At 61.3% G+C, this 26,695-nt stretch overlaps 4 protein-coding genes across 5 annotated transcripts in view; 3 read left to right on the top strand and 1 right to left on the bottom strand.

Annotated features, from left to right (window-relative positions):
* Window positions 1-8,428, top strand: part of SAMD4B (sterile alpha motif domain containing 4B) — a 46,664-nt gene extending 38,236 nt beyond the window's left edge. Inside the window, exons 4-13 of the mRNA XM_051846668.3 lie at window positions 426-665; window positions 1,113-1,222; window positions 1,377-1,463; window positions 2,105-2,438; window positions 3,094-3,179; window positions 4,099-4,217; window positions 4,671-4,869; window positions 5,033-5,156; window positions 6,739-6,822; window positions 7,023-8,428. Coding sequence (XP_051702628.1) covers window positions 426-665; window positions 1,113-1,222; window positions 1,377-1,463; window positions 2,105-2,438; window positions 3,094-3,179; window positions 4,099-4,217; window positions 4,671-4,869; window positions 5,033-5,156; window positions 6,739-6,822; window positions 7,023-7,051 — 1,412 coding nt within the window. The 3' untranslated portion in view covers window positions 7,052-8,428. The remainder of the gene's footprint in view (window positions 1-425; window positions 666-1,112; window positions 1,223-1,376; window positions 1,464-2,104; window positions 2,439-3,093; window positions 3,180-4,098; window positions 4,218-4,670; window positions 4,870-5,032; window positions 5,157-6,738; window positions 6,823-7,022) is intronic.
* An 853-nt stretch (window positions 8,429-9,281) lies between these two features.
* PAF1 (PAF1 component of Paf1/RNA polymerase II complex) lies at window positions 9,282-13,850 on the bottom strand. 2 transcript variants are annotated; one of them, XM_002711452.6, is made up of 14 exons: window positions 13,545-13,850; window positions 13,046-13,075; window positions 12,864-12,956; window positions 12,483-12,604; window positions 12,336-12,402; window positions 12,144-12,245; window positions 11,961-12,066; window positions 11,810-11,878; window positions 11,627-11,730; window positions 11,423-11,539; window positions 11,197-11,325; window positions 10,063-10,168; window positions 9,883-9,973; window positions 9,282-9,804 (listed from the first exon to the last, which is right to left on the bottom strand). In XM_002711452.6, exons 1-14 carry the CDS (start codon window positions 13,589-13,591, stop codon window positions 9,404-9,406), a joined length of 1,584 nt encoding a protein of 527 aa, XP_002711498.1. In that variant the 5' UTR covers window positions 13,592-13,850; the 3' UTR covers window positions 9,282-9,403. The 2 variants fall into 2 exon arrangements, with proteins under 2 accessions (XP_002711498.1, XP_089175327.1); XM_089319201.1 differs by having other exon boundaries at window positions 9,282-9,973.
* Window positions 13,851-14,108: 258 nt separating this feature from the next.
* MED29 (mediator complex subunit 29) lies at window positions 14,109-17,112 on the top strand. Its single transcript, XM_051846671.3, has 4 exons — window positions 14,109-14,343; window positions 14,740-14,798; window positions 15,000-15,084; window positions 16,802-17,112. The coding sequence occupies exons 1-4, from the start codon at window positions 14,128-14,130 to the stop codon at window positions 17,042-17,044; spliced, it is 603 nt and encodes a 200-aa protein (XP_051702631.1). The 5' UTR covers window positions 14,109-14,127; the 3' UTR covers window positions 17,045-17,112.
* Window positions 17,113-23,587: 6,475 nt separating this feature from the next.
* ZFP36 (ZFP36 zinc finger CCCH-type) lies at window positions 23,588-26,034 on the top strand. The gene is made up of 2 exons (XM_051846670.3): window positions 23,588-23,667; window positions 24,434-26,034. Exons 1-2 carry the CDS (start codon window positions 23,644-23,646, stop codon window positions 25,343-25,345), a joined length of 936 nt encoding a protein of 311 aa, XP_051702630.1. The 5' UTR covers window positions 23,588-23,643; the 3' UTR covers window positions 25,346-26,034.
* The last annotated feature ends 661 nt before the right edge of the window (window positions 26,035-26,695 follow it).

The following is a 26,695-nucleotide window of genomic DNA, read 5'->3' as shown; positions in this document are numbered from 1 at the left end:
TTTTTGTTCTCAGCATGAGAGGAAGCCACAGAGTTTTAAGCAGGGGCCCAGCTTGGTCAGATTTGTGTTTTTAGAAAGATCAGTGTAGCTGCTATGAGGGCAGTAGACTGTAGGAGGCAAGAACCAGGGCAAGAAACCAGTGAGGGGCTGTGGCAGTAATTCCCTCAAGGGATGCACACTTGGAGCAGGGTGCCAGCAGCGGAAGTGTGGCAGTTCAGAGGGGCAGCCAGCCAGCTCGGGAACATGTTGGGTGTTGGGGGTGAGTGAATGAGTAGTATCTGGTGGGCAGTTTTTCTCGGACCCCAGCGTCCCTTCCTTTGGGAGGATTATGGGGCTGAGCTGTCATCACGGCACTGACCAGTGGGTGTGGTTTCCTGTGGTCAGATCCCCAAGCCTGACTTCTTGCTTCTTTCCGCCTTGGTTAGGTCTCCCCTGCCAAATCCACCCTAGCCCGCTGAAGCGCTCCATGTCGCTCATCCCTACGAGCCCCCAGGCCCCTGGTGAGTGGCCGAGTCCAGAGGAGCTCGGGGCCCGGGCTGCTTTCACCACACCCGACCACGCACCCCTCTCGCCCCAGAGCAGCGTGGCCTCCTCTGGCAGTGAGCAGACAGAGGAGCAGGGCTCCAGCCGGAACACGTTCCAGGAGGACGGCAGCGGCATGAAAGGTACCACAGGGAGGGCGACACCAGGACTCTTCTCCAGGGGTTTGAGGACAGAAAGCTTAGCCGCCACCTCCCTACCCCACTAAGGAGCGGATGCCTCACATGCAGTCGCAGGCACTGGTCTGATGGGGAGGAGCCCCTGCCCTCACACACCCAGTCTGACAGGGGAGCTGGGGCCCAGACGATGGGAAACAGTTTCCAGAAGTCTCTAGGGAGACTGGTGGGGTTGGCCTCGCACACATGCAGCTGAGCACATCAGGGAGTCTGGTGCCCTGGGGGCTGGGCAGACAGAGAAGTAGCCTGTGCACTCGGCTTTTCCCCACCCACTGTCAGTTCTCTGCAGCTTTAAAGACTGCCTGTGGTTTTTGCCTGGTCCTTGCCCACAAGCTTCCTTCTGTCCTGGTCACCAGGGCCGAGCTCCTGACCTTCGCCCTCCCTCTTTTTTCTTAGATGTGCCCTCGTGGCTCAAAAGCCTCCGCTTGCACAAGTATGCGGCCCTCTTCTCACAGATGAGCTATGAGGAGATGATGACACTGACTGAGCAGCACCTGGAGTCTCAGGTGAAGCCAAGGAACCATGGGGGTGTCCAGGCAGCAGCACTTTGGCAGTACCTTTGCAGCCGGAGCCACTTCTTGCTTTGGCCCCTATGGGGACACTGCCAAGTACCTCAGCCTCCCATTTTCAACATCCTGTCCCCTTCTGCCCTTACTACAGAACGTCACCAAAGGTGCCCGCCACAAGATAGCCCTGAGCATCCAGAAGCTGCGCGAGAGGCAGAGCGTCCTCAAGTCCCTGGAGAAGGTGAGGACCTGGTGTCCTGGTCTCCAAGGGCACCCAGCCATCCAGTGATACCTGTATACCAACGGCTGCTGATTGGCCTTGCTGCCAGCTGCCCAGACAACCTCCCGTCTGGGCCTCCCCAGCCCTCAGGCCTGATCTTCAGCCGCCTGAGCCCTAGGGAGCCAGCCTCCAGGGATCACATGCAAGTTGGCACAAGGGCTCCCCTCCTTGTCCCTCTTGGTTTGTGGTTCCTGTGTCACTCAGTCTGGCAGAGCAGCGTCCCTCTGTGCACGATCTCTACTTTTGGTGGTTTCTTGTCCACCCACTCTCCTCTGTCTACCTTGATTTGCATTTTTTTTCCTTCCCCTTGCCTTTAGTTTTCTTCTTCCCCCTCAGCGTCTTGGCCTGAGTCTCCGGGCCTTCACCTTGAAGAGGAAAGAGGAGTGTGTGTGTGTGTGTGTGTGTGCGCACGCGCGCAGTGTATGCCTGACAATGCATGGGCTTGCAGTGCCCTCACCTGCCCTCTCTATGTGCCAGAACCCTAAGGGGCCCCACCCAGGCCTCTGCAAACCCTTTGTGGCCTCATGTGTGTAGACCTTCTCTGTGCCTTGCCACGAGGTCTGCCTGTGGCCCTGAGCTACACACCCCCTCACCACCCCCAGGATGTGCTGGAAGGTGGGAATCTGCGAAACGCCCTGCAGGAGCTGCAGCAGATCATCATCACCCCCATCAAAGCCTACAGCGTCCTCCAGGCCACTGTAGCAGCTGCCGCTGCCACCCCTGCTGCCAAGGATGGGGGCCGGGGGGAGCTGCCTGGTGCTGAGCCTCCCCCAGCCCATTCCAGCACAGACAAGGGCACCGAGGCCAAGGACCCTCCAGCTGCGGAGAACTATCCCCCTCCACCAGCTCCGGCTCCCACTGATGGCAGTGAGCCAGCCCCAGCTCCCGTTGCCGACGGAGACATCCCCAGCCAGTTTACACGGGTCATGGGCAAAGGTGAGACTACCTGGGGCCTAGCAGGAATCTTGAGGCAGAAAGCTCCGTGAGTCAGGCATCAGGGGCCAAGTCCATGTTAGACAGTGGGAGCAGGCCTTGTAAAGCCCTTGAAGACCAAAGAGCTGTAGAGAGTAGCCAAGAATGAGGGTGACGAGGATCCTGCCCTTGGGCTTGCATGGGCTGATGCTGAGGGTGACAGCCCATTCCCTCGTAGATGCCCAGCTGCGCAGATAAGACAGCGTGTTGGTGACAGCTGGACATTGTCTCATGGACAGGACTGAAGTCCAAGTTAAGGGTCTGGTGAAGTTCGTGATGGGTCCAGCCTTTCATAAAGTAGCACAGCGCAGCAGACTTCACATGTGGGTCTAGATCCTTTTAGCTGTTTGACCTCTCTGAGGCTTAGAGTTTGCTCAGGCTAAGAAAGCTGACACTGACAAGATTGTTTTAAGAGTTAGAATGACAAAGGTATTACTGACTTCAAGTCTACCGTGTGCAAAGCATTGTAGCATGTGCTGACCACATCTCCATGACCGAGTACTGTACCAGCACATTGTTGGTTCTCATCCAGCCTGAGGCTCCTGTCTGTGCTGTACCAGCCAGCCACAGCGTGGCAGATGGCATACTGGCTAACCCCTGCCCTTTCCCCATCCCCCAGTGTGCACCCAGCTGCTGGTGTCCCGACCAGACGAGGAGAACATCACCAGTTACCTCCAGCTCATCGAAAAGTGCCTGACTCATGAGGTGTGGCTTCTGCTGGGCTCCCAAGAAGGGAAAGGCTGTCCCATCACTCTCAGGACCAACAGCACCCTGCCTGGCCCGGCACCCACCTTTCCAGCTGTCTTCTCACCAGAGTTGGGTTCAGAGGCTTCTTCCCAGAGCCTTTGTAAATTTTCTGTCTCTCAGGAATAGTCCCCCTGCTTCCTACTTAGCCCTCCGGTCTCAGACATTTGTATCTATACCCATATGGAGTTCTTGGCTCCTGGCTTTGACCTCACCCAGCCCTGGTTATTGCAACCATTTAGGGAATGAACCTGCAGAAAGAGCTCTCTGTGTGTGTCTCTTTTTAAAGATTTATTTATTTATGTGAAAGAGTTACACACAGAGAGAAGGAGAGGCAGAGAGAGAGGTCTTGATTAGCTGGTTCAATCCCCAATTGACCGCAACGGCCGGAGCTGCCCCAATCCGAAGCCAGGAGCCAGGAGCTTCTTCCAGGTGTTCCCACACGGGTTCAGGAGCCCAAGGACTTGGGCCATCTTCTACTGCTTTCCCAGGCCACAGCAGACAACTGGATCGGAAGTGGAGCAGCTGGGTCTCGAACTGGCACCCATGGGATGCCAGTACTGCATGCAGGCGGCAGCTTTACCTGCTGTGTTACAGCACCGGCCCCAAATAAATCTTAAATAAGAAGAATAATATACCTCAGGGATACCCTCACCAACCCCACCTGGGTATGCAGATTTCTGGTGCCTGCTGTTCTTCCTCACGGGTGACATCTTATCACAGCCACAGTATGCATGGCTGTCCCCAACCGTGAGCACAGCCGAATTCCGCATGCCAGCGTTGCCTGGCATGGAGCAGGCCAGCCATAAGTGTTGGAGCAGAGGAGTGGAAGAAGCTCTCCCTTCCTGCTTCACTGACACCTCCCCTACCCCGTCCCCAGGCTTTCACAGAGACACAGAAGAAGCGGCTGCTATCCTGGAAACAGCAAGTGCTGAAGCTCCTCCGGACGTTCCCGCGCAAGGCCGCGCTGGAAATGCAGAACTACCGGCAGCAGAAAGGGTGGGCGGCGGCCTCCCCGGGCCTGCAGCTGGGAGGTCACTGTTCCGGGCTGGGATTGCACCAGTGAAGAGCTCCCTTCCAGGAGAGAATTCGGGATGCTCCTCCCAGTAGTGCAGGAGGCTGAGCTGCTAGACCCGGCGCGTGCCCCGAGGGCAGGCCCCTTTGCTTGGCCACCTTCCAGTTCCCAACAAAGTTAACAGAAGCACCTCCCTGTCTCAGGAATGGAGTCAGGAGAACTGCTTTGAGTGGCCACTGAGGGAACATTTGTATCCTCATCATGTCTGCCCTTGGGGACCCTTGGGGTGGGAGGAGACAGCATGTGTGATGCAGGGACTCCTTCCTCAGCCACATCAGGTTTTGTCCTACCTATTGGGGTTGGGGATGAAGCGAGGAACGGGTGGACACATGGTCCCCTCCATCTAAACTAACACTCTGCCTTCTGCTCTCTCACAGCTGGGCGTTCGGCTCCAACTCACTCCCCATAGCTGGTTCTGTGGGGATGGGAGTGGCCCGGCGGACCCAGCGCCAGTTCCCAATGCCTCCCCGGGCCCTCCCACCTGGCAGGATGGGCCTCCTGAGCCCCTCGGGCATTGCGGGCGTCTCCCCTCGACACGCCCTTACCAGCCCCAGCCTTGGGGGCCAGGGCCGACAGGTGAGCCAGCTGGAAGCAGAGGCCTTAGTGCTCCTGGGGTTAAGGAGGCAGTGCTGGGAGGTGTGTTGTATCTCTGTGTTTGGACCCTACTTGGAGGAAGGGGCTCCTTTGCCAGCTCTACCACTCCTGGGCCTGCTCACTCCTCCTTTCTCTCCTTGTGCAGAACCTGTGGTTTGCCAACCCTGGAGGCAGCAACAGCATGCCCAGCCAGAGCCGTAGCTCTGTGCAGCGCACCCACTCGCTCCCGGTCCACTCGTCGCCCCAGGCCATTCTCATGTTCCCTCCAGGTGAGGCGCCCCAGCCTTGGGAGGCTGCCCCAGTAGCGCACAAACCTGGCCCTCCTCTCCTCCTGGGTCTCAAGGCTCCTGTCCCTTTGTGACTACCTGAGGACATTTCTCCATGCTTTCTGCCACTCTGGGAGGACCTTTTATTTTTCCATTTTATCTTAACCAGGGAGGGGAGGAGGGTATGTGTGTGTCTCATCTCTTTTCCTGTCTCCACTTCTTTCCCCAATGTTGTAATCTTACTGTCTGTGCTGGTCTCTATCCCCATCTCTTCATAGGATCATTAAAGTCTCAGTTTGGAAGGTTTTGCAGGGACAGAAAGGTTCCAGCAGCCACCAGCGTTCTGTCCAAGCCCAGGTACCTGCACAGGCCCTGGTGGACTTCACTGTAGATAAGCTCTACACTACAGGGTGTTTTCCCTCTGCTCGCAGACTGACTTGGGAACAGGGAGAGGACAAGGGCAGAACAGGCCAGAGGGACATGAGAGAGAGGTCCGCCACCGGCCCCTGCGGCTAGAGGCAAAAGGGACATGAGAGAGAGGTCCACCACCGGCCCCTGCGGCTAGAGCTCTTAGATCACGGGTGACCCTGAGCTGTGTGCGTCACAGACCACCACATCCATGGGGATTCTTAATTTTTATGAGATGCTGTGAGCTGCCATCCATTGTGTTCATCCTAATACAGTGTGAGGTATACAGTAGGTATCTTTAAATAATGTCAAAGGAGCCAGTGGTTGAACCATGGGAGCCAAAAATAAGACCCATTCTTATCAGCATGCACGTACCAAGCTGTGTACCATCAGATTGAATCGTCCTGACTGCAGTGGGAGGGCATTGAGACTTGTCAGTCACCAGTCTGCGGCAGAGACTGGACTTGCCCAAGTTCAAAACCTGTTTTGAGGAGAGACAGGTGGTCGGATGTGTGGCTCCTGTGGGCCAGTGATGGAAGGTGAGGCTGGGATAGGCGCGGAGGGGCATCTGCACCACGGTCAGTAGCTCTGACCTCCTCCCAGTGGTAGTGAAGCGTGGCGGGAGGGCTTTAACCAGTGTGAGGGAGGGGTCAGGTCTGGGCGGTTTGCCAGATGCCAGCAGCTTGCAGAGCAGTGTTTGAGGACCAGCCTTGTGGCCAGTCACAGCCAGCCCAGAGGAGCAAGCCCAAGCAGAAACAGGGAGGGCTTTAATGTAGCTTGTGTACCAAGGAGAGAGTGCATCATCAGTCAGGGAGCACGGAGCTGCCAGTGTTGGGCACGTGCCAGAGGCCAGCACAATGCGCCGTCCATGTGCAGAGTAGACCCAGAGAGCTCAGCTCCACAACACTTCCTCTGTCCCAGGTCCAGCTTTTTCTGCATTGCCATGCCTCTGCCCCTGCCTTCTTCTCTCCCACCTGCCTCTGTCCTCCACCTCTGCCCAGCCACATCTTCCATCCAAGTGTGTGTGTGTGTGTGTGTGTGTGTGTGTGTGTGTTGCGTGCTGCTGTTTCCGTGGCCTCGTCTCTCCACCCTGTACCAACTGGCCGCCTTTGTCTCCCTCCTGTCCTCCTCACCCCAGGAAGTCCTCACCACCTCCATTTTCCTCTCTCCCACCCAGACTGCCCGGTCCCTGGGCCTGACCTGGAGATCAATCCCACTCTGGAGTCTCTGTGTCTGAGCATGACAGAACACGCCTTGGGTGGTGAGCATTTCCTCTTTCCCTGACCCAGCTCCCACCTACCCAGCGTCTCCACCTCTGCACTGAGCGACTCCAGTTATCCTGAGGGGTTCCCAAGGGAGGCCTGACTCCAGGGGGGCCCTGACTGGGAGGACAAGCTACGAAGAGGGCCTTTCCTCAGGCTCCCGCGAGCTCCTGATCTCCTCCCCCCTCTCTTGTCACAGATGGGACAGACAAAACCTCCACCATCTGACAGGACCCACAGCCCAGCGCACCCATAGGCTCCCTGGGCGGCGGGCGGGGGCCAACCCCCAACGGGCTTCTCTGCGACAGCAAGAGGGTGGGCTGGCTCAGCTATACATTCTAATATTTTTCTACTCTCTCACCCTTTTAACTTTTGTTTAACATTGGCACTCGCCTTGCTCACTCCCTGGCCCGTTTAGGGATCTCTGCTGAGGCCGGGGGAGGTAGGAGGAGCAGCCAGGACAAAGGGGCAAGGACCAGCCAGACTGCCTGCCCCTCCCTGTCCTTCCTCATTGCCCGCCTGGCCCCGTCCCACCCCTGCCCCTTCCCAAGGGAACAGACTCCCCCTGAGACAAACTGACCACTACCTTGTGGAGCCTGCTCACAAACACCTGACACCGGGGGCGGCGTGAGCAGCGGAGCTGACCTGCTCTCCAGGCTGTCCTGGGAGGAGCTGGGGAGAGGAGCCTCTCTCCGCTCCCCCCCCTTTCCCTTCCCGCTTCCCACATTCCCCAAGGACAGGAGCCACTTTCCTCTCCCCTCCTTTTGCCCTGTTTATCAGAGGTTCTCTACAATTAATTTCTTAGGCCTATTTAAGATACATATTTATATAGTTCTTAACGGTTTTTCTCTGATCATTCCCTCTCAGTTTTAGAATCCTCAGGCCTCTCTCTGAGCCAAGATAGTGGCAGGGGAAGCCTGAACTTTGAGAGGAGAGGGCAGAGCCCCCTCCTCTAGACCCCCGTGCCCTCCCCACCCCCCATCCCTGGCTCCCCAGATACAGAGGTTGAAGGTGGGCAGCCAGTGAGGTCAGGAAGTCTGTTGCCTTAACATCCCCTTCCCAGGAACACACCCTTCTCCCCTCCCGGGTCTGGCTGGTGAAAGACTTGGGGGTGAGGAATGAGGGGAAGGGGGTTGTTTGGTTTGGGATTTTTGGGATTTTTCCCTGCCCTCCCTTTTTTCCCCTACACCTCCCCCCCCCCCCCCCCAATTATGTCATGACCTCACTTCGTGGAACACTATGTCATAACCCAGAGATTCATCCCAGCCCGTCTCACAGACCCTCTGGGCCCTGTTCCTAATGAAGGTCGTGTTGGGGCCCAGGTGGAGGGGGAGGGGATTGGGGGTTCAGATAGTGGGGAAGCCAGGGTCCCCGTATCCCAGCCCCCTCTACTCCCCCAACTCACCCCCATTCACTGGGACATTCTCAAGCTTTTCACACCGAAAAGGAAAAAAAAAATGTTATTTTTAGATACATTTTATGAATAACTTTTGTTATGAATATGGCTGGTAACCATTGTGTATGTTATTAAAGATACAAAATGTTGGGAAAAAACAAAAAACCAAAAAAAAAAAATTTAAGACCACCCCGACCCCTGCACTATCACCCCATTCCCCAGACCTCTTTGCCCCTGTCCTCCTGGTCTGTGGATCTTCCTCTGCTCTGAGCCCAGGGAAGGGGAGGAAGCCAGGGGGCAGGGTGGCTCTGGGGACCTGCCTCTGGGTCCCCACCTCCTCTCCCAGTGCCGGGCTGGGTGGGGTGTCAGGTTTATTTATGTACCTCTTGCACACTCATCAACCTATGCAAGTCCCCCACCCCGGCCCCTCCATGTTCTGTGCCTTGCTCATTCCCCTCAGCTCCCAGGGCTTCTCCAGTCCCCTCCCACTTGCCGCGGGGAAATGGGATGGATGGGCCACCTCGCTTGGGATCAGCAGGGTGTCCCTGTTACGGGACCCTCACCTCTCCCCAACCGGTCCCATCTTGTTCACCCTGTCAGGGTGAGCTAACCTGCCCGGCACTGGGAGGTGGGGAGGGACACCCTCCCACACACACAGGGAGGCTAGAACCGCCCCCTCCCCCAACCTGACAGCAGAGTGTGCAGGACGCAGGCGGCCCCACTCTGATGGGCAGGACCCTGATCCTCTCCCACTCCCCACCCCAGGCCTCCTCCATGATTTCACTCTCCCCACCCCATTCTGTCCCCAGCCCCACTGGCAGAATCAGCTTTGAGTAACTGTACAGTTTTTCTCGCTGTTGGAGAAGACTTATTTGTTGGAGTTTCACTTGTTTAATGGTCTGGGCTTATTTTGGAGAAAAAAAAACCAAACAAAAAAAAAAGGACTGTGACCTTTGTTACGCCACATTTCACGGGAAGCCCAGTGGCTCTGCCTCTGTGCCTCACAGCCGGGCAGGGGGTGGGGTGGGGGAGCAGGGCCCAGAACGGCACCTCAGGCTGAGGGGAAGTCAGAACGCGGCTTTATTACAGTAAAGGTTTGGGGGGGGCAACATGAAGGGCTCACAAGTAGACCACCAGAAAAGTGCCTTCCTGCTCCCGATAACGGTGTCTGACCAGCCCTGGGCTCAGTCACTGTCGCTGTCAGCGTCGCTGGACTCAGAAGCTGCAGCTTCACTGCCATCCTCCTGGGCCGAGTGCTCACTGCCACTGGGGAAGGGACTGGCGCTGCGGCTGCGGCGACCGCCTGCGTCGCTGCCGCTGTCTGAATCATTGTCACTGCCACCACGGGCTCGTGCTCTGTCCTCATCGTCAGAGTCCGCATCGTCCTCTGAGTCGGCGTCACTGCCAAAGATCTCCTCCTTGTCCCGGGCAGCCCGGGCCTCATCTTCGCTGCTCTCGTCCTCGCCGCTGCCACTCTTGTCGCTGGCCTCTTCCCTGTCGCCCTCCTCGCGTTCGCTCTCGCTGCCTGAGCGCTCGTCCTCGCTGGCCTCCTTCTCACTGCTGCTGCCCTTCTCACGCTCCTCGTCTGTCCAGGAGCAGAGTGTGAGCCACCACCCCACCACTGGCGCCCCAGAGCTGGCGTGCCCGGCGTGCCCGGCCTCACCTGAGCCCCCAGCCTCCTTCTCTTCTGTCTCCATCTCCTCCTCCTCCTCCTCCTCGGGCTCGTGGTTTTCCAGCTGGGCCTTGCGCGCCTCCTGGAGGCAGCAGAATTGGGGTGGGGGGAGGGGTCGTGTGGAGCTGTCCCTCCTCACCCACCACTGCCCTGGCCGGCAGAGCCTCTCACCTGGGCCTCTAATTCCTTCTCGTTCATGTCCCGGTGTTTGACCACAAGCAGGGCGTTGGTGCCCGACTGCACCCCAGCCTTGGCTCGGCGCTTACTAAGGCGGACCCTGGAGTGGGTGAGTTGGGGAGCAGTGGAAGATGCCCGTTAGAGATGACCCTTCAGTGATGAGTCCAGCCTCACATGCTTCCCTTTCAATGTGTGGCCACACAGACCACACTAAACCCGGACTCTAGAAGGGAGACTAGCTCACGGGATTGGGGGCAGTGGAGGAGAAAGATGAATGGCTCCCTGAAACACCAGTTTGCCCTATGCCACATGCTGCTTTGTGTGTGTGTAGCTCCTTCAGAAAGGTGGTGGGAAATAATTAAAAGGTTAATTTGGTACAAAAAAATTGAAATCTCTACATAGGATTTTTTTATAATCATTTTTCATGAACTTTCTGGATATCCCACATATGCATGGATTTCAAGATTTTTTTTGCACCAAAATAAATACACTTTAATCCCATGTTCCATGAATTTTTCAAGTACCCTTTGTGTGCATGTGACCAAGAAGTGTCAAATCTGGATTTCTGGATTTTGAGGAAACAGTAGCTCTTAGCCATCACAGCACAGCAACGGTGGACCTGACTTGGACTTGGGTGTGGTGCTCTTTGGAGTTGCCAAGAGCTCCGGGTCACCCAGCTGCCACCAGCCTCTGCCTTTCATAATTCCTGCCTGACCATGGGCTTGGAACTTGTCATCTCTGCTTTAAAGAGAAACTCAAGTCATGCTCTCCAGCTCCTGCATGCAAGGACACCAGCACAGCAGCGAGCCCTCAGCCATCAGGGAGAAGGCTGGGAGTCACGTTTTTGAACTCGGGTCCCAGGCACTTCATTTAAACATTCATACTCATTTTATGTATCCCAGAGGCTTTGTCTGCTTTCCCGTGGAGCCTTACTGACCTCAGGCAGACCACTGGCCATGTTGAGCAGTGCAGGAAGACTTTCTCTCTGGCCTCCTGTGTTAGAACCAGGTCCAACCCATGCACATGGCCAGGCTTCTGCTGCTCTTGCTTACAAATGGCCTCGAAGCTGGTTCCACTGCCCCTGGGCTTTCAGCACAGATCCAGGCCAATCAGAGGAATATCGAGTACCTGGTCTCCAGCTCGTTGTAGTAAACCCCGTCGCCCTCACGGAATATGAAGAAGTAGTTCTCCTCGTAGCCCTTGCTAGCTTTGTTCTTCACGTTCCAGTTGTACTCTCGAGCAATCTTGTAGTCATACCTGAGGATGAGGGCAGAGCGTCAGCTCCATTCGCTTCCTGTGAGACTAAAAAGGGGACACACTTTTCAACCTCCAAGCCTGACTGCAGCCCACGTACACATCATCTGGTGCATAGTCCATCTCCTCCTCCTGGTCCCGTTTCCGTTTCTTCAGCGTCTCTTCCACAGGCAGGAAGTAGGCCACAAATTGGTTCCCTTCCTCATCCATCATACCCCTGGGTTGGGAGAAGAGAGGAGGCAGTGAAGGGAGAGCACAGAGGGGTGACGAGGCGCTGGCCAGAGTGGGCAGCAGGACCACCAACCTGATCATGGCCTGAGACATCATCTCCAGTGCAGCTGCGCCACTGGTGTCCTTAGGGGCAGGGTCTGAATCAAAGATGACCTGAGCGCATGGGTTGATCCACATCTGGGGGGTTGGGGACCCTGGGTTAGACTGGGGTGGGCAGAAGTGAGAAGCCATCCCCCTCTGCCTGCCACTCTCTGACCTTAAAGTCTGGGAAGACGGGCATGACCTCCACTGGTGTCACCCGGGGCTTGCTGTAATGCTGGGAGATCTGGTGGGGGCAAGAGCAGTGTGAGAAGGAAGAGCGCGGGCCACGCTGCGTGTACCTCTCCCTGCTCCAGCCCCGCAATTACTGATTTCTGGGCGTCCTCGAAAGTCTTCTCGATGGCTGTGATCTGGCTGTCCCTGTCTTTGTATATTTCCTCCTCGGTGAACTGCTGCTTCACAGAAACTCCAATCCTAGGAGTGGGGAGAGAGGCCTTGTAGGGGCCGGGCAGCTTCAGACCCACCCCCCTCCTTTCCCATGGGCAACTCACTTGACCTCTGGCTTCTCGTTGGAGATCCCGTAACGGTTGAACTCGGTGGAGATGTACTCCGTCTTACGCATCCACGGCACCACCTTCGCGTGCTGCTGCGATCTGGAATAAGAATGGGTGCCTCGGTAGCCCGCCACCCTCCTGCCTGGAGACCCATCTGAGCCTGGCCGCAGTACCCACTTGGAGCCCTACCTCTTCGAGCTGGTGGGGGCCTGAATCTCCTCTTCTAAGAGCTTCTCATCGGCTGGATCTAGGAGAACTAGAGGGGAGCGAGGAGGCGGGACAGTCAGGGAGGCCCGGGGCTGGCCCAGGGCAGACCCTCCCCATCGCCCCACACACCATTGGGGTCGATGCGGTAGGTGTCGGGGTTGATGAGGTCAATGGTGACCCCCAGGTCTGGCTCCGTCAGGAGGTCATGTTTGTGCTGTTTCTCCAAGGAAGTCGCTTTGTACTGGACAAACCTGGGTGAGAGAAACACGCCCGCTGGTTTCCAGCTTCCCCCTCACACCCCTGCTTCCCGAGAGGAACTCGGTGTGGGGACACGTGGGAGTCTGAAGGGACCCAAGACACTGCCGGGCGGGGCTCCGAAGTTCTAGGCAGGCACGCGCCCGGGGCCTGGGAGAGGCAGCCAAAAGACGACAAGCCCTGCCTTCCAGGACTCCCATCTCGAGTCCCCGTCCCTCGGTCCCCCGGCCCCCCGGCCCCCCGGCGCGCTCTCACCTGTTCTGGTCGAAAGGGTAGGTGATGAACTTGGGGTCGAAGGGGATGTCAGGGAGGCTGTTGCAGTATTTGACCCGGCAGACCACTCCAGACCTGGGGACACAACGGCTCAGAACCTGGGGGCCCGCCTCGGCTGCAGCCCCCGCCACCCCAGCCCCCGGAGGAAGCAGAGAGGGGCTCACCTCTCAGGCAGAGTCCGGTGGGAATTGGGCCTGAAGGGCAAGAGAGAGAGGCTTTGCTAGGACGCCGGGCAGGGTGGGCGTGCGGGGCAGTGCTAACAGGTGACAGACGCTGCCGCCTGCTGACCGGGCTGCCCCGGCTCCCGAGGGGGCCAACTACCCGACTTCCCGTGGGAAAAGCGCCCCCAAACACGTCAGGGAACGGGGCCCCGTGTTCGGTCGCTTTTGGGGGAGACGCCTCCAAGTGCTTTTAATGAACCGCGTACTCGGAGGGGTCTCCAAACGCCCCATCGAGATGAATCCCCGAGCCGCGAGCAGGGAGGGCGCGCAACCCCTGAGCCCCAGATGGAACCCGCCCCTCCGTGCAGGCTGCGCGCCCCGTGACGTCACGGCGGGCCGGAGCCGGTGACGTCGTCAGCAGAGCCCCCTCGCCCGATCCCCTGCGCAGCAGAAGGCCAGGCGGACAGACGCAAGCGGTGCAGCCCGGCGGCGTGGCGCCTACCTGTGGCCATCCTCCCGCTGCGCCTGGGTCTGGATGGTGGGCGCCATGGCGACCAGGCGCCGGCGGCCCTCACGGGGTCCTCGCGGCGCCGCCGGGAGACGCGGAGGGGCGTGCCGATCGCGAGACGCCGGCTCTGAGGCAGGGCTCCGGGGCGGCTCCGCTGTCTGCGAGGAGAGTGTCGCGGGGAGGCGGCCTGACGAGAACCGCTCCGGGCGAGCCTCAGGGAAACGCGCAGGCAGCGTCGGGGACGAACTCGCAGCTCCGGCTCTCCCAACCGCCGCCTGGGCGCTGAGGACCCGACAGGTCACTTCAGGCCGCGAGGCCTTCGGGGAAATAGAGTCCGAATCCACGCCACGCACGGATTGGCGAGCGCTTAGGTGAAGGGCGGAGCGATGTAAGAAAGGCCTCCTGTGATTGGTGGAAGGCTTTTTCAATCTGGGCGTTGGGTTTGAGGGCGCTGGAAGACGAGGTACCTCCTTTCCTCCTATTGGCTGACTTGTTTGGGAGGCGGTGCTAACTAGCAGACGCAGCCTAGAGATGGCGACGCACGTGTGACGCACTTCCGGCGCTCTGAGCGACGAAGATGGCTGCTCCCCAGCAGCAGGCTCCGGGGGCGTCTTCGGCCGCTGGTGTATCGGGCCCAGGGTCGGCTGGCGGCCCCGGCCCCCAGCAGCAGCCGCCGCCGCCGGCACAGCTGGTGGGCTCGTCGCAGAGCGGCCTACTGCAGCAGCAGCAGCAGGACTTCGACCCTGTGCAGCGCTACAAGATGCTCATCCCGCAGCTCAAGGAGAGTCTGCAGGTGACCGCCTGGGGCCGCGGGGCGCAGCGGCTTTGCTTTCCCGACTCCCGGGGGCCGTTCAGGCGGGGAGAGCGCGCAGGCAGCGAAAGACCTGCTTTTTGTGAGGCCAAAGCTAGGCTGTGCGCAGTGACAGTGTCGGGTGGGATTAACGTAGACGTTGAGGCCGAGCGGGAGGGAGCCCGAGAGAAGCGGGCTCGGGTCGTTAACGCCTGAATGCAGATTGCCCGTGGGGCGTGGGCGAGGGTACTCCGGAAGGTTACAGGACGGAGCCCCCGGGGAGGGCGGGGAGGGTCGCTGTGGGACTGGAAATGAGCAGTGTTCCGAGTCGGCAGGGGAGGAGCCAGAGCGGGGTTGGATCTCAGCTACCTAAGGCATCCTCTTCTGTTTTTTAACTAGACCCTGATGAAGGTTGCAGCCCAGAACTTGATTCAAAACACTAACATTGACAATGGACAGTGAGTGCGGCCCCCTTCCCCAGAATACCCTGTCTCCTGTCTCCACCCCTGCACTCTCACCCCCCCCCCCCCATTTCCAAGCCCTGCCTGGGACTTCCTGCACCTGTCCCTGGTTGCCTGACGGGCGTTTGGGGGCCTAGACAGTGCTTTTCCAGAGGTTGGAGACCCATTCCTCAGCCACCTTTTTCTCCTGAGCTGTAGAAAGAGCAGTGACGGACCCATCCAGCGCTTTGACAAGTGCCTGGAGGAGTTCTACGCGCTCTGTGACCAGCTGGAACTCTGCCTGGTAAGAACCTATGGACACTGGGGACCGCAGCCCTGCCTCAGTCGGGGGGGGGGGGGGTTGGTCTTCAGGAACCCTCCCCCAGTCAGTCAGCTCACGCTCCCTAGATCAGCCCTGCACCCCAGCCAACGCTGAGGACACGGTGTTGCCCTGGTCATGCCCTCTGGGAGCTGGCTGTCCAGCGGGTGACAGATACACCCTCAGAGCAGTGACAGCTCAGAGTGGCTGGGCTGTGACGGACGAAGCCCAGTCCAGAGTGGCCGTGGCTGGGGAGGGAGGGGAGGCACAGGCAGGGGAGCACAGGGCAAGGAGGGAGGAGGCAGAGGGGGCTGTGGGAGCTCAGGACGGAAGAGGAGCGGGAGTTGAGAGGAGGGCGAGTGGAGTCAGGCGGCCTCTGTGGCTTGGGTTCCTCCTCTGGAAGGTGGAGTTTCGGGAAAAACTCAGCATGGTCACACGCATACAGGACTGAGGCATTCCCAGGCACGCGCACAGGTTTCCCGGAGTATTACCTTCATCATCGTTATTCTGGATTTTTTTAAAAGATGTATTTATTTATTTGATAGAGTTACAGAAGGAGAAGCAGAGGGAGTTTGTTATCTTCCATCTGCTGGTTAACTCCCCTAATGGCCAAATGGCAACAGGCGGAGCTGGGCTGATCTGAAGCCAGGAGCTTCTTCCTGCCTCCCACACGGGTGCAGGGGCCCAAGCACTTGGGCGGTCCTCTGCTGCCTTCCCAGGCCACAGCAGGGAGCTGAACCGGAAGTGGAGCAGCAGGACTTGAAGCAGTGCCCATATGGGATGCTGGCCCTGCAGGCAGTGGCTTTACCCGCTGCACCACGGCGCCGGCCCTGGCCTAGGTCTTGAAGGAAGCCAGGTTAGGGATGTCAGGAAGTTCAGTTGGCTGAGGGGTAGTAGCACTGGAGCCTGTTGGATTCTGAATGAAACCCCAAGGACACTGGGGAGTCAGCTTTCAGGTAAAGAACGGGGACTCGTTTGCTTTTTAAGAATAAATGGCTGGCAGATGAGGGGTGGGTTGGAGGTAGGAGCCCGGGGGCAGCCATGGGCTGGAACTAGACTCCACCAGGGCAGGACCCGAAGGGGCAGGGCGGGAGCAGTTGGGAACCCGGAGGCTCCATCAGGCCGTGGGACAGATGTGCTACTGGGCAGGAGTTTCCAGGAGGAGACCCAGGGCTCTGGTTAAACACTGGGACATCCCTTAGACAGGATTCAGGTGGGGAAAGCATGAGGGCCCAGGAGCGCCAGGGGAGGCTGGGGACAAAGACTGGGCCACCAGGTACACGGAGTTGGGAGAGGAGTGGAGTGAGTCTGGCCATCCCTGGCAGGGCCTGGGCGTCACTGCACGGAAGTCTTGGGTAGGCTGAGAAGTGCCTGAAGAATCGGGTGGAACGAGGAGCAGAGGCAGGGGCCTGGCCAGTAGCAACGGCGCCTGACAGCAGGGAACATCCGTCAGTTAGCACTTGAAGTGCTTACCTCTGCTCACCTCATCACCTTAGGAGGGGGAAGAGGTGGTGACAGACAGCTGAGGCCCAGAGAGGAGCAGCTGCATGCCTGGGCCCCCCCTGCAGTGACCGTCAGCAGCAGGCTGTGACCCCGAGACCCTGGGAGTGCAGAGGCCCCGCAGGCTGGCCCTTGGCAGGGGGGAGGGGACTGGAAGATCCCAGAGCGAGGCTGATGCTGCCCCTTGCCTGCCTGTCCACAGCGCCTGGCACACGAATGCTTGTCCCAGAGCTGTGACAGCGCCAAGCACTCCCCGACGCTGGTGCCCACGGCCACCAAGCCTGATGCGGTGCAGCCCGACAGCCTGCCCTACCCACAGTACCTGGCGGTCATCAAAGCCCAGATTGCCTGTGCCAAGGACATTCACACCGCCCTGCTGGACTGCGCCAACAAGGTCACGGGCAAGACGCCTGCACCGCCCACGGGCCCCGGGGGCACCCTGTGAGGGGCAGGGCAGGGGATGGGGCAGGTGGAGGGGCCGGGGTGGAGGAAATGAAGAGTGGCCTGAGCGAAGCAGATTGTCTCTGACTGGTTCTTCCCGCCTGAGCACTGCAGCAGACAGCAGGGGGCAGCAGAGGCCAGCAGGGCGGCTCCTGGCTCCCTCTGTCCACTTGGGCTTCTCTCCCTGGCTCAGGGTGGACTTTGGACCGTGCCTGCCCAGGACCTCTGGGTTCCAGGGCCATCTTCCCACCTGGCCTGGGTGTGGTGCCATGGCTGGGCCCCTCCCCCCATGCCTCCTGGACTGCCCACTTGGGAGGTGGTCTCCTTTCCTTTTCCTACTGGTGCTGTGTCTCCTCTGTTAACGCATCTGTCACCTCTCTGTCCCTGTGCTCTGCGTCTCCGTGTCTCTTACCTCTCTGCCCCTGTTGCCATCTTTAGCCCCTTGCTCACTCCTGGTACCCGATGGCCATGAGGGCAACCAAACCCCCTTGGTTTCCTGGCTCAGAGGACAGGGACTGCATTCCCAGTGACCCCCAGCACCTTCCCATGGCAGCCCCGCCCGCAGGCCCCTGGCCCAGGAAAGGAGAAGTGGAGGTGGGAAGTGGGCCCTGACCTCAGCAAGCCTGACTGGGGAGCAGCTCGAGCCCCCACCCATCCCCAGACCCTGCGTCAGCAGAACGCAGACGAGGGCATTGTGCAATCCGTGGGGAGGCTTGGCCCAGCTGGACGCCTGGGTCCCTATATTTTTAGCCCCAAAGGAGAAGTGAAAAGGCCCCAACACTGGTGAATCATCAGTCCTGGGAAGAACCCAGCTCCGGGAAGCAGGCCGTGGGCAGGGGGCTTCGGGAAGGGAGGGCCGCACGAGGCTCCCCACTTCCCGCAGGGCTTCTTCGGGGAGCTCAGCTGTGGCCTTCAGGCCTGGGCAAGCACAGGGAGAGCTTCCAGCCCAGGCCCAGCTGCCGGGCTATGAAAGGCTCAAGTGACTCAGCCTGGCTGGAGAACTGCCCCACCCTGGGTCCCGTGTGGTGGCTTCTTGCCCCGGACCCCGTGGCCACAAGGAAGCCTGGGACCCTGGAGCCCGAGGCCCCACACTGAGAAGTGGCCAGGGTGTGTGTGTTTGTGTGCATCCCACGCTTGAAGTGCCAGGGTGGAGGGCTGGCAGCAGGAAGGCAGGCGGGAGGCCCTGTGCACCGAGGGCAGCCCTTCACCAGCCCCTCGGATGATCTAGGACCACCCCCGTACCTGGTGCCAGCTGGTGACGGGGTTTCATACAGCCACGAAGTGCCTGCACAGCAACACCTAGAGCTTGATCACATAAGTGGACTGCAGCCCAGCCCCTGCCAGCGGGGCACCCAGATAAACATGGCAGGGGAGTCCTGCCTTGCCAACACCCCCTCACCCCTGCAGCAGAGCCCACCAGCGTCCCAGCTGGGGCCCAGGCCACACTGGCCATGGGCGCACACGCGAGAGGATGGAGGTAGAGCTGGCTCCAGAAAGTAGTGTCACAACAGCAACACACACGGTGGGGACGTGGTGTCCCAGCACCCAGCGTACAGAAACCAGCAGACTTAAAGCTGCTCCAGGGCGGGGTCCGAGGTGCCCCATCCCGTGTCAGAGTGCCTGCTTTCAGGTCCCAGCTCCGTTTCCGATTCCAGCTTCCTGCTTAACAGCCCTCTGGGGGCTGCAGGTGTTGGCCCAAGTATTTGGGTCTCTGCCAGACTGAGTTCTGGGCTCTGGCTTCTGCCTGGTCCAGCCCAGCTGTGTGGACACTTGGGGAGTGAACCAGCAGACAGAAACACCGCCCATCCCCCTCTCTGATCCTCCCTCTCTCTGTGTCACTCTGCCTTTCCAATAAACAACTAGGTTTAAAAAAACACACAAAACCACAAAAAAAAAAAAAAAAAAAGAAAGAAACTGTAGGCCATGGGTTGATGGATGCACACTAGCAGGCACCATGGGGTGCACCAGGAAGTGGTGGTCACTCACGCCGCACATCTGTGTGCAGGCCAAGCCCTGGTCCTGGAGCCCATGCCCTCGTGAGCTGAAGTGGGATGACAGCACAGCATAGCACACTGCGAGGAGTCCCCAGACAAAGGCAGAGCAGTGAGGTCAGACGAGAGTGGTGATGACAAGACAAGGCCCTGAGGAATAAATCCAAACAAGTGCAACATTTGCACATGGAGAAGAAAGTTCGGTTTATTGAAAAGTATTAAAAGTTGGAGAAGCCAGGGGTGGGCTTCAGGCCTAATGGTTAAGCAGCCAGCTGGGGGACTGCCTAGTCCTGTGCCTGCCTCTGGCTCCGGCTCCAGCTTCCTGCTAATGCAGACCCCACCAGGAAGTGGCGATGGCTCAGGTCCCTGGGTTCCTGCCACCACCCCCCAGGCCTGGATTGAGCCCTCAGGTTCAGCCCAGGCATTTGGGCAGTGACAGCTGGGGGGAGGCGGGGTGTCAAAAAACTTTTTTCATAAAAACAGTTTGAGAATTTCGTTGGGTAGTAAGTTTCATGAGCACTCATGGCCTCCAAATACGATTTGTTAAAAAAAATGACAAGTTTTCTTTTAATATGGATTTTTCTAATCTTTCACAGAGGTCAAGGAAGCCTCAGTGTCGGGTGATCTTACAGCAGCTTTGAAGGAGAGGAGTAAGTGCTGTGGCCACCCAGGGTCAGTACAAAGGCCCTGAGGCAGGAGTGGGAGGAGGGAAAGGAGTGGGGCTTTGGTGAGCACAGGGGATGCAGAGCCGCCCTTGGGCTCCAGCAGACCAGCAGAACCTGTCATCCGCCACCATGCTGCTCCTAGGGACCCCATCCCATTGAGTCCCACAAACAGGGAACAAGCCTACCATGCGAATCCACAAACAGCCCTGTAACCACCACTTAGCCCGCTATCTCTCACCCATCGCAGACTTTGCCCATCACTGGCTGACTCAGCCCTGCTGTCGGCCAAACATCTGCAGCAGACTCATCAGCGGGCACAGATAAGGCCGGTGCACACTCCCGGCCTCTCAGGTGCAAGTGTGCGTCGGCTCTGCCCTCGGAGGCGGAACTCAAACAGCCACACGGAGGGGGGTCACGCCAGCCACCCTCCACATCACGCGCAGCTCACGTCAGAAACCAAAGTTCACCGGCTCCACTGCCTTGTGACTGGGCCACACAGACGCGGGCCCGCCGCCTTCTCGGGCGCATGCGGGCTCCCAGACGCAAGCAACGACACAGACACGCACGTGAACACCAATCACACACCCGAGGGCTCCGGCTGCCACCGCCAGCCTCAGAGCTGCTGCGTGCAGCCCCTCGGCCTCCCCCCGGGCCAGGCACCTGCCCGCGGTCACACACGCTGAGTCACTCCGGATCCGTCCGTGGTCACAGCTGCACACGGATGTGCAGGTGGGCACGGAAGCCAGCGTCCTCCCCACGGCCGCCGCAGCCACAGCAGCAGGGCACTTACTGAGTCCTCCCCACACACCCATTCCCCGGGACGCCTAAGGCACACGCGGCACGGCCGATCACCCGGGGAAACCCTGCACACCCCTGCCCGGGCACCCCGCACATCACGCCCCCAGGGGCCTGCTTCCACGCTCCACACGCCGGCCGGCCGGCCCTCGCCCAGACCACGCCGCCAGGCGCGCACACGTGCCGCGCGAGTACACGGCCCCCGGCTCGCCCGTGCGCTCGCACCGGCTCTCACACCCCCGCGTTTCCCGTCCCCGCTTGTTTTTCTGGAAACTCTGCTCTCCGTTCCCCTCCCCCCCACGGGCCGGAAGTGCTCGCTGTATTTTTAGCTTCTCTGGTTTCCGCCCCCTTCTCCCTGCCCCCCTCCGCGGCCCGCAGCGGGCGCGCACCCCTGCAGCAGGCGCGCACGCCCCGCGGGGACCCAGGCCGCCCCCTTCCCACCGTCATTCCACAGGGGATTCCCGGCCGCTGCTGGAGCCGCGGATTTTCCCGCTGGCTACGTGGGGCGTGGGGAGGAGTCCCGCCGTGAACTTCCTTCTAGTCTGAGACGCTGAGGCCCGGGGTGGGGGGGCGACCTTGACTCCGGGCCCTGAGGGAGGCGGGGCAGGAGCGTGAACTCCCGGGTCTGAGAGGAGGGTGGGGGCCTGGACCCCGGGGTCTGAGGGAGGAGGGCTGGGGCCTGGACCCCGGGGTCTGAGGGAGGAGGGCTGGGCCTGGACCCCGGGGTCTGAGGGAGGAGGGCTGGGCCTGGACCCCTGGGTGTGAGGGAGGGGCTGGGTCAGGACCCCGGGGTCTGAGGGAGGAGGGCTGGGTCAGGACCCCTGGGTCTGAGGGAGGAGGGGCTGGGCCTAGACCCAGGGTATGAGGGAGGAGGGCTGGGCCTGGACCCCGGGGTCTGAGGGAGGAGGGGCTGGGCCTAGACCCCGGGTCTGAGGGAGGAGGGCTGGGCCTGGACCCCTGGGTCTGAGGGAGGAGGGGCTGGGCCTGGAATAACTAGCAAGCTGAGGCGGAGGCCTCGCTGCGTGAGTCCACGGGGTTTGAGTCGGTCCTTTCGCGCACCAACGCCGGCCCCCAGACTCCTCAAGAGGGGTCGGGTCCCCACCGTCCAGCGCTGAGGCCCATGACTCAGCAGTTGAGAGAGGGGAGGGGGCCAGACTGACTCAAGGATGGGAAATGTTCCCTGTCTCCAAGGAATCGAAACTGGAATCCCTCCTCCAGGATCGCGGCCAGAGCCCAGCCCGGCCCCGAGGACCCCGGGGCGCAGCGCCCCCCACCTCGCGCGGGCACACGCACCGCAGCCGCGCGGGACTGGGCGCCAGCGTGGAGGCAGGAGCCTCGGGTCCCCTGTCCTCCACCCCCGCCCCAGTCCTGGGGCTGTGTTTACAGGAGATGGGAGCCCTGGTTACGAGAGGAACCCGGGCGTCCGGGCTGAGCCTCCTCGTCACGGCTTCCAGGAAGCCCCCCTCCCCCGCCCCTCGCGGGTGAGTCACGGGCGAGCGGGAGGCTGCGACCGTGCCAGAGCTGCCCGCGGCCCGCCCCGCTCACGGGACCGGCCGAGGAAGGCCCCTTGGCCCCAGAGAGCGCCGCAACAGGGATTCCCCGCCGCGCCGGGGCCGCTAGAATCTCCCCGCCTCGGCACGGGCCCGCGGCCCCCAACAGTGAACTTTGCGCCATTGTGACCGCCGTGGCGAGGACTTCCTACCCCGTGTTTTCACCGGGCAGCAAGCTCACCGAGACCCCCTTGGGGAGGGGGAGGGGGAGGGAAAGTAAACCAGCACCCCCTACCCCCCCCAGATCTTAGCCGAGAGTTCTCACTGCGGGCCGCGCTTTGATTATGAAAGACTCGCCAACATGGCGAAGCAGCCCGGGCAACCGAGGCTTCTCCCCGGGCACCCCTGGCGGTCGCAGCCCGGCCGGCCCGCACCTGGGGACAACCCACTTCTTGCGTTTCAAAACAGCGCTCGGGCGAGGCGGTCTTCCCCAGGAGCGAGGGCCCGCCCACCTGTCCCATCTTGGGCGCCGTCCGGCAGAGGCCCCGCGGCCGGGCGGCTGCTGCTCCCGGGCTGGGGGCCTGCGAGGGTGACCTGACGTGGGTGTCCGGCAGTGTGAGCGCGTGGAAAGCGGAGACAGCCCTGAGTGCCCCCGCGGGTGTCTGCGACCCCACCCCCTCTCGATGACGGCGGCTCCCAGGCCTGGGTCTCCGGTTTGGGAGCGAGGCGGAGCTGCCCCAGCAGGTGTCAGAGAAGGGAATGCCCTATCAGGCAGAATGGTTTCCCTCCCTGCACTTGGCCAGAGTGGACTTTGGGCCTGGGGGGGGGGGTGTTGTTTCTTTGTTAATTCTTCCTCTTGGGGGTTCTTTGCGACCCCCCCCCTCGCTCGCACCGCTCCCGCCTCAGAACTTCTCTGGGGGGGTCGTCTCCTCCCTCGGTGTAGAATCTCTGCCTGTGTCTCTCCACCTCTGGTGTCTCTCCCTGCGCCTCCCTCCATCTCACCCTCTCTCAGCACGGCTCTGCGTGTCTCTCCCTTTCTCTCAGCGTTATGCCTTCCTGTCTCTGTGTCCCTGCGACTCCCTGTGTACGTCTGTTTCCCATGTTCCCCCCCCCACCCCCACACACACCCCGGGTCTCTTCCTCCCTGTCTCTCCCTTTCCAGCTACCTGCCGGCCTCTGGCTCGCTGTGTGAGCCCGTCCCTCCCTCTGCTTCTCGTCGGTTTTTTCTCTCCTCTGCCCACCCCCCGCGCCGTCAGCCGCGCAGGCCCTCTCGGCCTCTGCCCTTGTCAGTTGCTCCGGCAGCCCTGCCCCCACCCGTGTCCCAGTTCCATTCTCCGGCCTCCGTCTCTAGCCTTGAAACCTGGGCAGGCAGACGCCCTTCCCGCCCCGCGCCCCACCCCACGCACTCCCCTCCGGGCCGCCCCGCCGCGCGCAGGCCCCGTCCTGGCCGGCAGCCGGGCGGAAGGGGACTAGCCCAGGGCCCGTCGGGCTGCGCCGGGGGCGCGCGTCCGGGAAGCGCCCCTCCTGGCCCCGCCCCGCCCTGGGCCCGCCCCTCTCGACCACGCCCCCACTGCCCTATAAGAAGGTGTCTGTCGCGGGTAGCCGCAGCCTGGTTTCAGCGCTCCGACTTTGGGCCGATCCCTCAGGGCCAAACGCGCCGCCATGGATCTCACAGCCATCTACGAGGTGAGTCCCCTCCGGACTCCCCAGCGCCGGGACGCTAGCCTCCCTGCCAAGCTGGGGGGGGGGGGGTGCTCTTCTGCGCTACACCCTCCGACCCCGGCCCCCGGCTGCCTTTTCCGGACCGACCTGATTATCGGGGGGCGGGGGTGGGGGGTGGGAAGTAAAAATGGAGCCCCCGCCTGCCGGCTCTCGGCCCGGCTGGCACTTGGGTGGGGGCCCCGTGGAGTGGCCGCTGGGAAACTTTGCTCAGACCAGGGCTGGTCGGAGGCGGAAACGGCGCCGCACCTGGCTCACCCCTCGTAGTCGCCGAGGGCGCGGTGCCGCGCGGAGGCGTTTTTGGGGCTGAGTCTCGGGGCGGGGAAGCCGACTTCTGCCTCTGACGCCTCGACCCGCCTTCTCCGGGAACTCAAACCCCAAAGACCAGACTCCCGAGTTGGCTCTGCCAGGCTCCTCCCGTTGTGAAACTGGAGAACTAACCCGCTGCGCTCCTCGTATCCGGGAAGGCCCAGCGGCTCCAAGTTGGGGACCTGACTTTAGGGTCCCCTGTTGATCCTCCCGGGAAGCTGGGATTCCTCCTCCAGCCGTGGCTCAACGCAGAGCCCCTGAACCGGGATCGCCGCTGGGTTCCGGAAATCCCGGTTGCCGTGGGCGGGTGGGGCTCCGGCCGGGAGCCCACAAACCGGCCTGGCAAGGTCTTGAAGTGCCCTGCAGCTGGGGCGCGCCTCGCCCTGCGTCTGCGGGTGTCCTAACCCGATCCCTGTTCCCACAGAGCCTCGTGTCGCTGCACCCTGACCCCCCATCCGACCACGGAGGGACGGATCCTTCGGGACTCTGGGGCCCGGCTGGGATCACCTCTCGCCTGCCGGGCCGCTCCACCAGCCTGGTAGAGGGCCGCAGCTGCGGCTGGGTGCCGCCACCCCCCGGCTTCGCACCCCTGGCTCCCCGCCCGGGCCCGGAGCTGGCGCCCTCGCCCACCTCGCCCACGGCGACCCCCACCACCTCCTCCCGCTACAAGACTGAGCTGTGTCGGACCTTCTCGGAGAGTGGACGCTGCCGCTACGGCGCCAAATGCCAGTTTGCCCATGGCCTGGGCGAGCTGCGCCAAGCCAATCGCCACCCCAAGTACAAGACTGAACTCTGCCACAAGTTCTACCTCCAGGGCCGCTGTCCCTACGGCTCCCGCTGCCACTTCATCCACAACCCCAGCGAGGACCTGGCCGCCCCCGGCCACCCCCACGTGCTGCGCCAGAGCGTGAGCTTCTCCGGCCTGCCCTCCGGCCGCAGGACGTCGCCGCCGCCGCCGGGCCTCGCAGGCCCCTCCCTGTCCTCCTGCTCCTTCTCGCCACCCAGCTCCCCGCCCCCACCGGGGGACGCTCCGCTTTCACCCTCGGCCTTCTCTGCCGCCCCTGGGACCCCCGTGGCTCGAAGGGACCCCACGCCCGCCTGCTGCCCCTCCTGCCGCCGGGCCAACCCTGTCAGCATCTGGGGGCCCTTGGGTGGCCTGGCCCGGAGCCCCTCGGCGCACTCCCTGGGCTCAGACCCGGATGAGTACGCCAGCAGCGGCAGCAGCCTGGGGGGGTCCGACTCTCCTGTCTTCGAGACGGGAGCTTTCGGGCCACCCCAGCCGCCTGCAGCCCCCAGGCGCCTCCCCATCTTCAACCGCATCTCCGTGTCTGAGTGACGGAGATCCGTTGGATAGAGGGGCGCCGCGGTGTGCCGTGGGTTCCGCTGGGCCCAGGGCCTGTGGGGAAGGGATCCTAATTCATTCAAGTGGGTCCCTCCCTCCCCCGCATTCCAAAATGCATTAACTTCTCCCCTGACCCCACGCTGGGGCAGGTCCCCGGTGTGCAAGCTCAGTGTTCACGGTGTTGGGGGACAGAGTGCTCTCTGGGGTTCTTTGAAGATGTAGCATACTGGAGGGAGACAGTGAGCCCCGTCCCCCCCGACCTGCACCCCGTCTGAATCTCCTGGAATCTCATGTGCTGTGAATAGTAGCCCCCTGCGCGCCCCCTCCCACTTCTTCCTGAGGTCCCAGCGTCTGGTGGTGAGTGGAGCCTCCCCGAGGGAGACTCCTGGTGCTCAAATTTCCCTCCACAAGCAAGCAAAGCCGTTGCCAAACCCCTCCCCCAACCGACGGGCCCTTTATTTATGACGACTTTATTTATTCTAATAAGGTTTTATAGTATTTATATATATTGAGTCGTCTGCTTCCTTTGTATTTTTTCCTCCTCTTTTTTGTAATATTGGAAACTATGGTATAATTATTAACTATGCTATAATAATATATTAAGTAATATATATTGTTACCTTAAAAGTCTATTTTTGTGTTTTAGAATTTTTAAATAAAAGGAACCGGCGTGTAAACTGGAACCCTGGCCTTTGTGCTGTCCGGGGCGGGGAGGGGGCGAGAGCCCAGCCGCCCTGCGGCGCTTACCTGGCAGGAAGTGACGTCACCAGGCCCGCCGTTCACCTGAGAGGGCGGGGCCAGGTGAGGTCACGGGGGGAACCGGGCGAGCCGGTTCCCGAGGCGTCTGGGGACGCTGCGCTCGCGTCCTGCCGGGCTTCTAGGCCCGAGCGGGCGGGGACGGGACATTTCCGTCCCCACGGGGCCGGGGCGGCGAGAGGACGGAATGTGCCGGCGCCAGGCGCGGGGCGGGCGGGGACGGCCCGTGGAGTCTGGGGTCTGCTGGGCTCGGAGTGCGGGGGAGGGGGCGCTCCCGTCTCAAGACCCGAGAACCTCGGGACCCCTGAGATCTGGGCCCTGCTCTCTGAGAACCGGAGGCCTCGGCCGCCCCGGTCCCGAGGTATTTCCGGGCCTTGCGAGTCGCGGCCTCGGCTCCGGCTGGGGTCGAGCTCCGAGGCCTGCGCGTGCGGGCGGGGCCCGAGCGGCGGCGGCGGCCTCGGACCATACAAGGCAAGAGGCGTCGGGCGCCTCCGCCGGCCGGGGGGAGGGGGCGCCCCGCGCCCGGAAGCCGCCCGGCCCCGCGTCAGCGCCCCGCCCCGCCCCTCCCCACGCCTCCCAGGCCCCCGC

Source organism: Oryctolagus cuniculus, chromosome 18 (genome assembly GCF_051225735.1).
Source record: "Oryctolagus cuniculus isolate XC-2025 breed Fujian yellow rabbit chromosome 18, ASM5122573v1, whole genome shotgun sequence".
In the NCBI taxonomy this organism is placed as follows: Eukaryota; Metazoa; Chordata; class Mammalia; order Lagomorpha; family Leporidae; genus Oryctolagus; species Oryctolagus cuniculus.
The sequence above is the reverse complement of the archived record's forward strand: the minus strand, read 5'-3'. Positions and strand labels throughout refer to the sequence as shown.

Coding starts and splice junctions, on each gene's coding strand:
- MED29 (XM_051846671.3), top strand. CDS start 14,128: ATGGCTGCTCCCCAGCAGCAGGCTCCGGGGGCGTCTTCGGCCGCTGGT. Junction 14,344..14,739: donor AGCTCAAGGAGAGTCTGCAG/GTGACCGCCTGG, acceptor TTTTTTAACTAG/ACCCTGATGAAGGTTGCAGC. Junction 14,799..14,999: donor ACTAACATTGACAATGGACA/GTGAGTGCGGCC, acceptor CCTGAGCTGTAG/AAAGAGCAGTGACGGACCCA.
- PAF1 (XM_089319201.1), bottom strand. CDS start 13,591: ATGGCGCCCACCATCCAGACCCAGGCGCAGCGGGAGGATGGCCACAG. Junction 12,403..12,482: donor CTACCGCATCGACCCCAATG/GTGTGTGGGGCG, acceptor GCTCCCCTCTAG/TTCTCCTAGATCCAGCCGAT. Junction 12,067..12,143: donor AACGAGAAGCCAGAGGTCAA/GTGAGTTGCCCA, acceptor CCCCACTCCTAG/GATTGGAGTTTCTGTGAAGC.
- ZFP36 (XM_051846670.3), top strand. CDS start 23,644: ATGGATCTCACAGCCATCTACGAG. Junction 23,668..24,433: donor ATCTCACAGCCATCTACGAG/GTGAGTCCCCTC, acceptor CTGTTCCCACAG/AGCCTCGTGTCGCTGCACCC.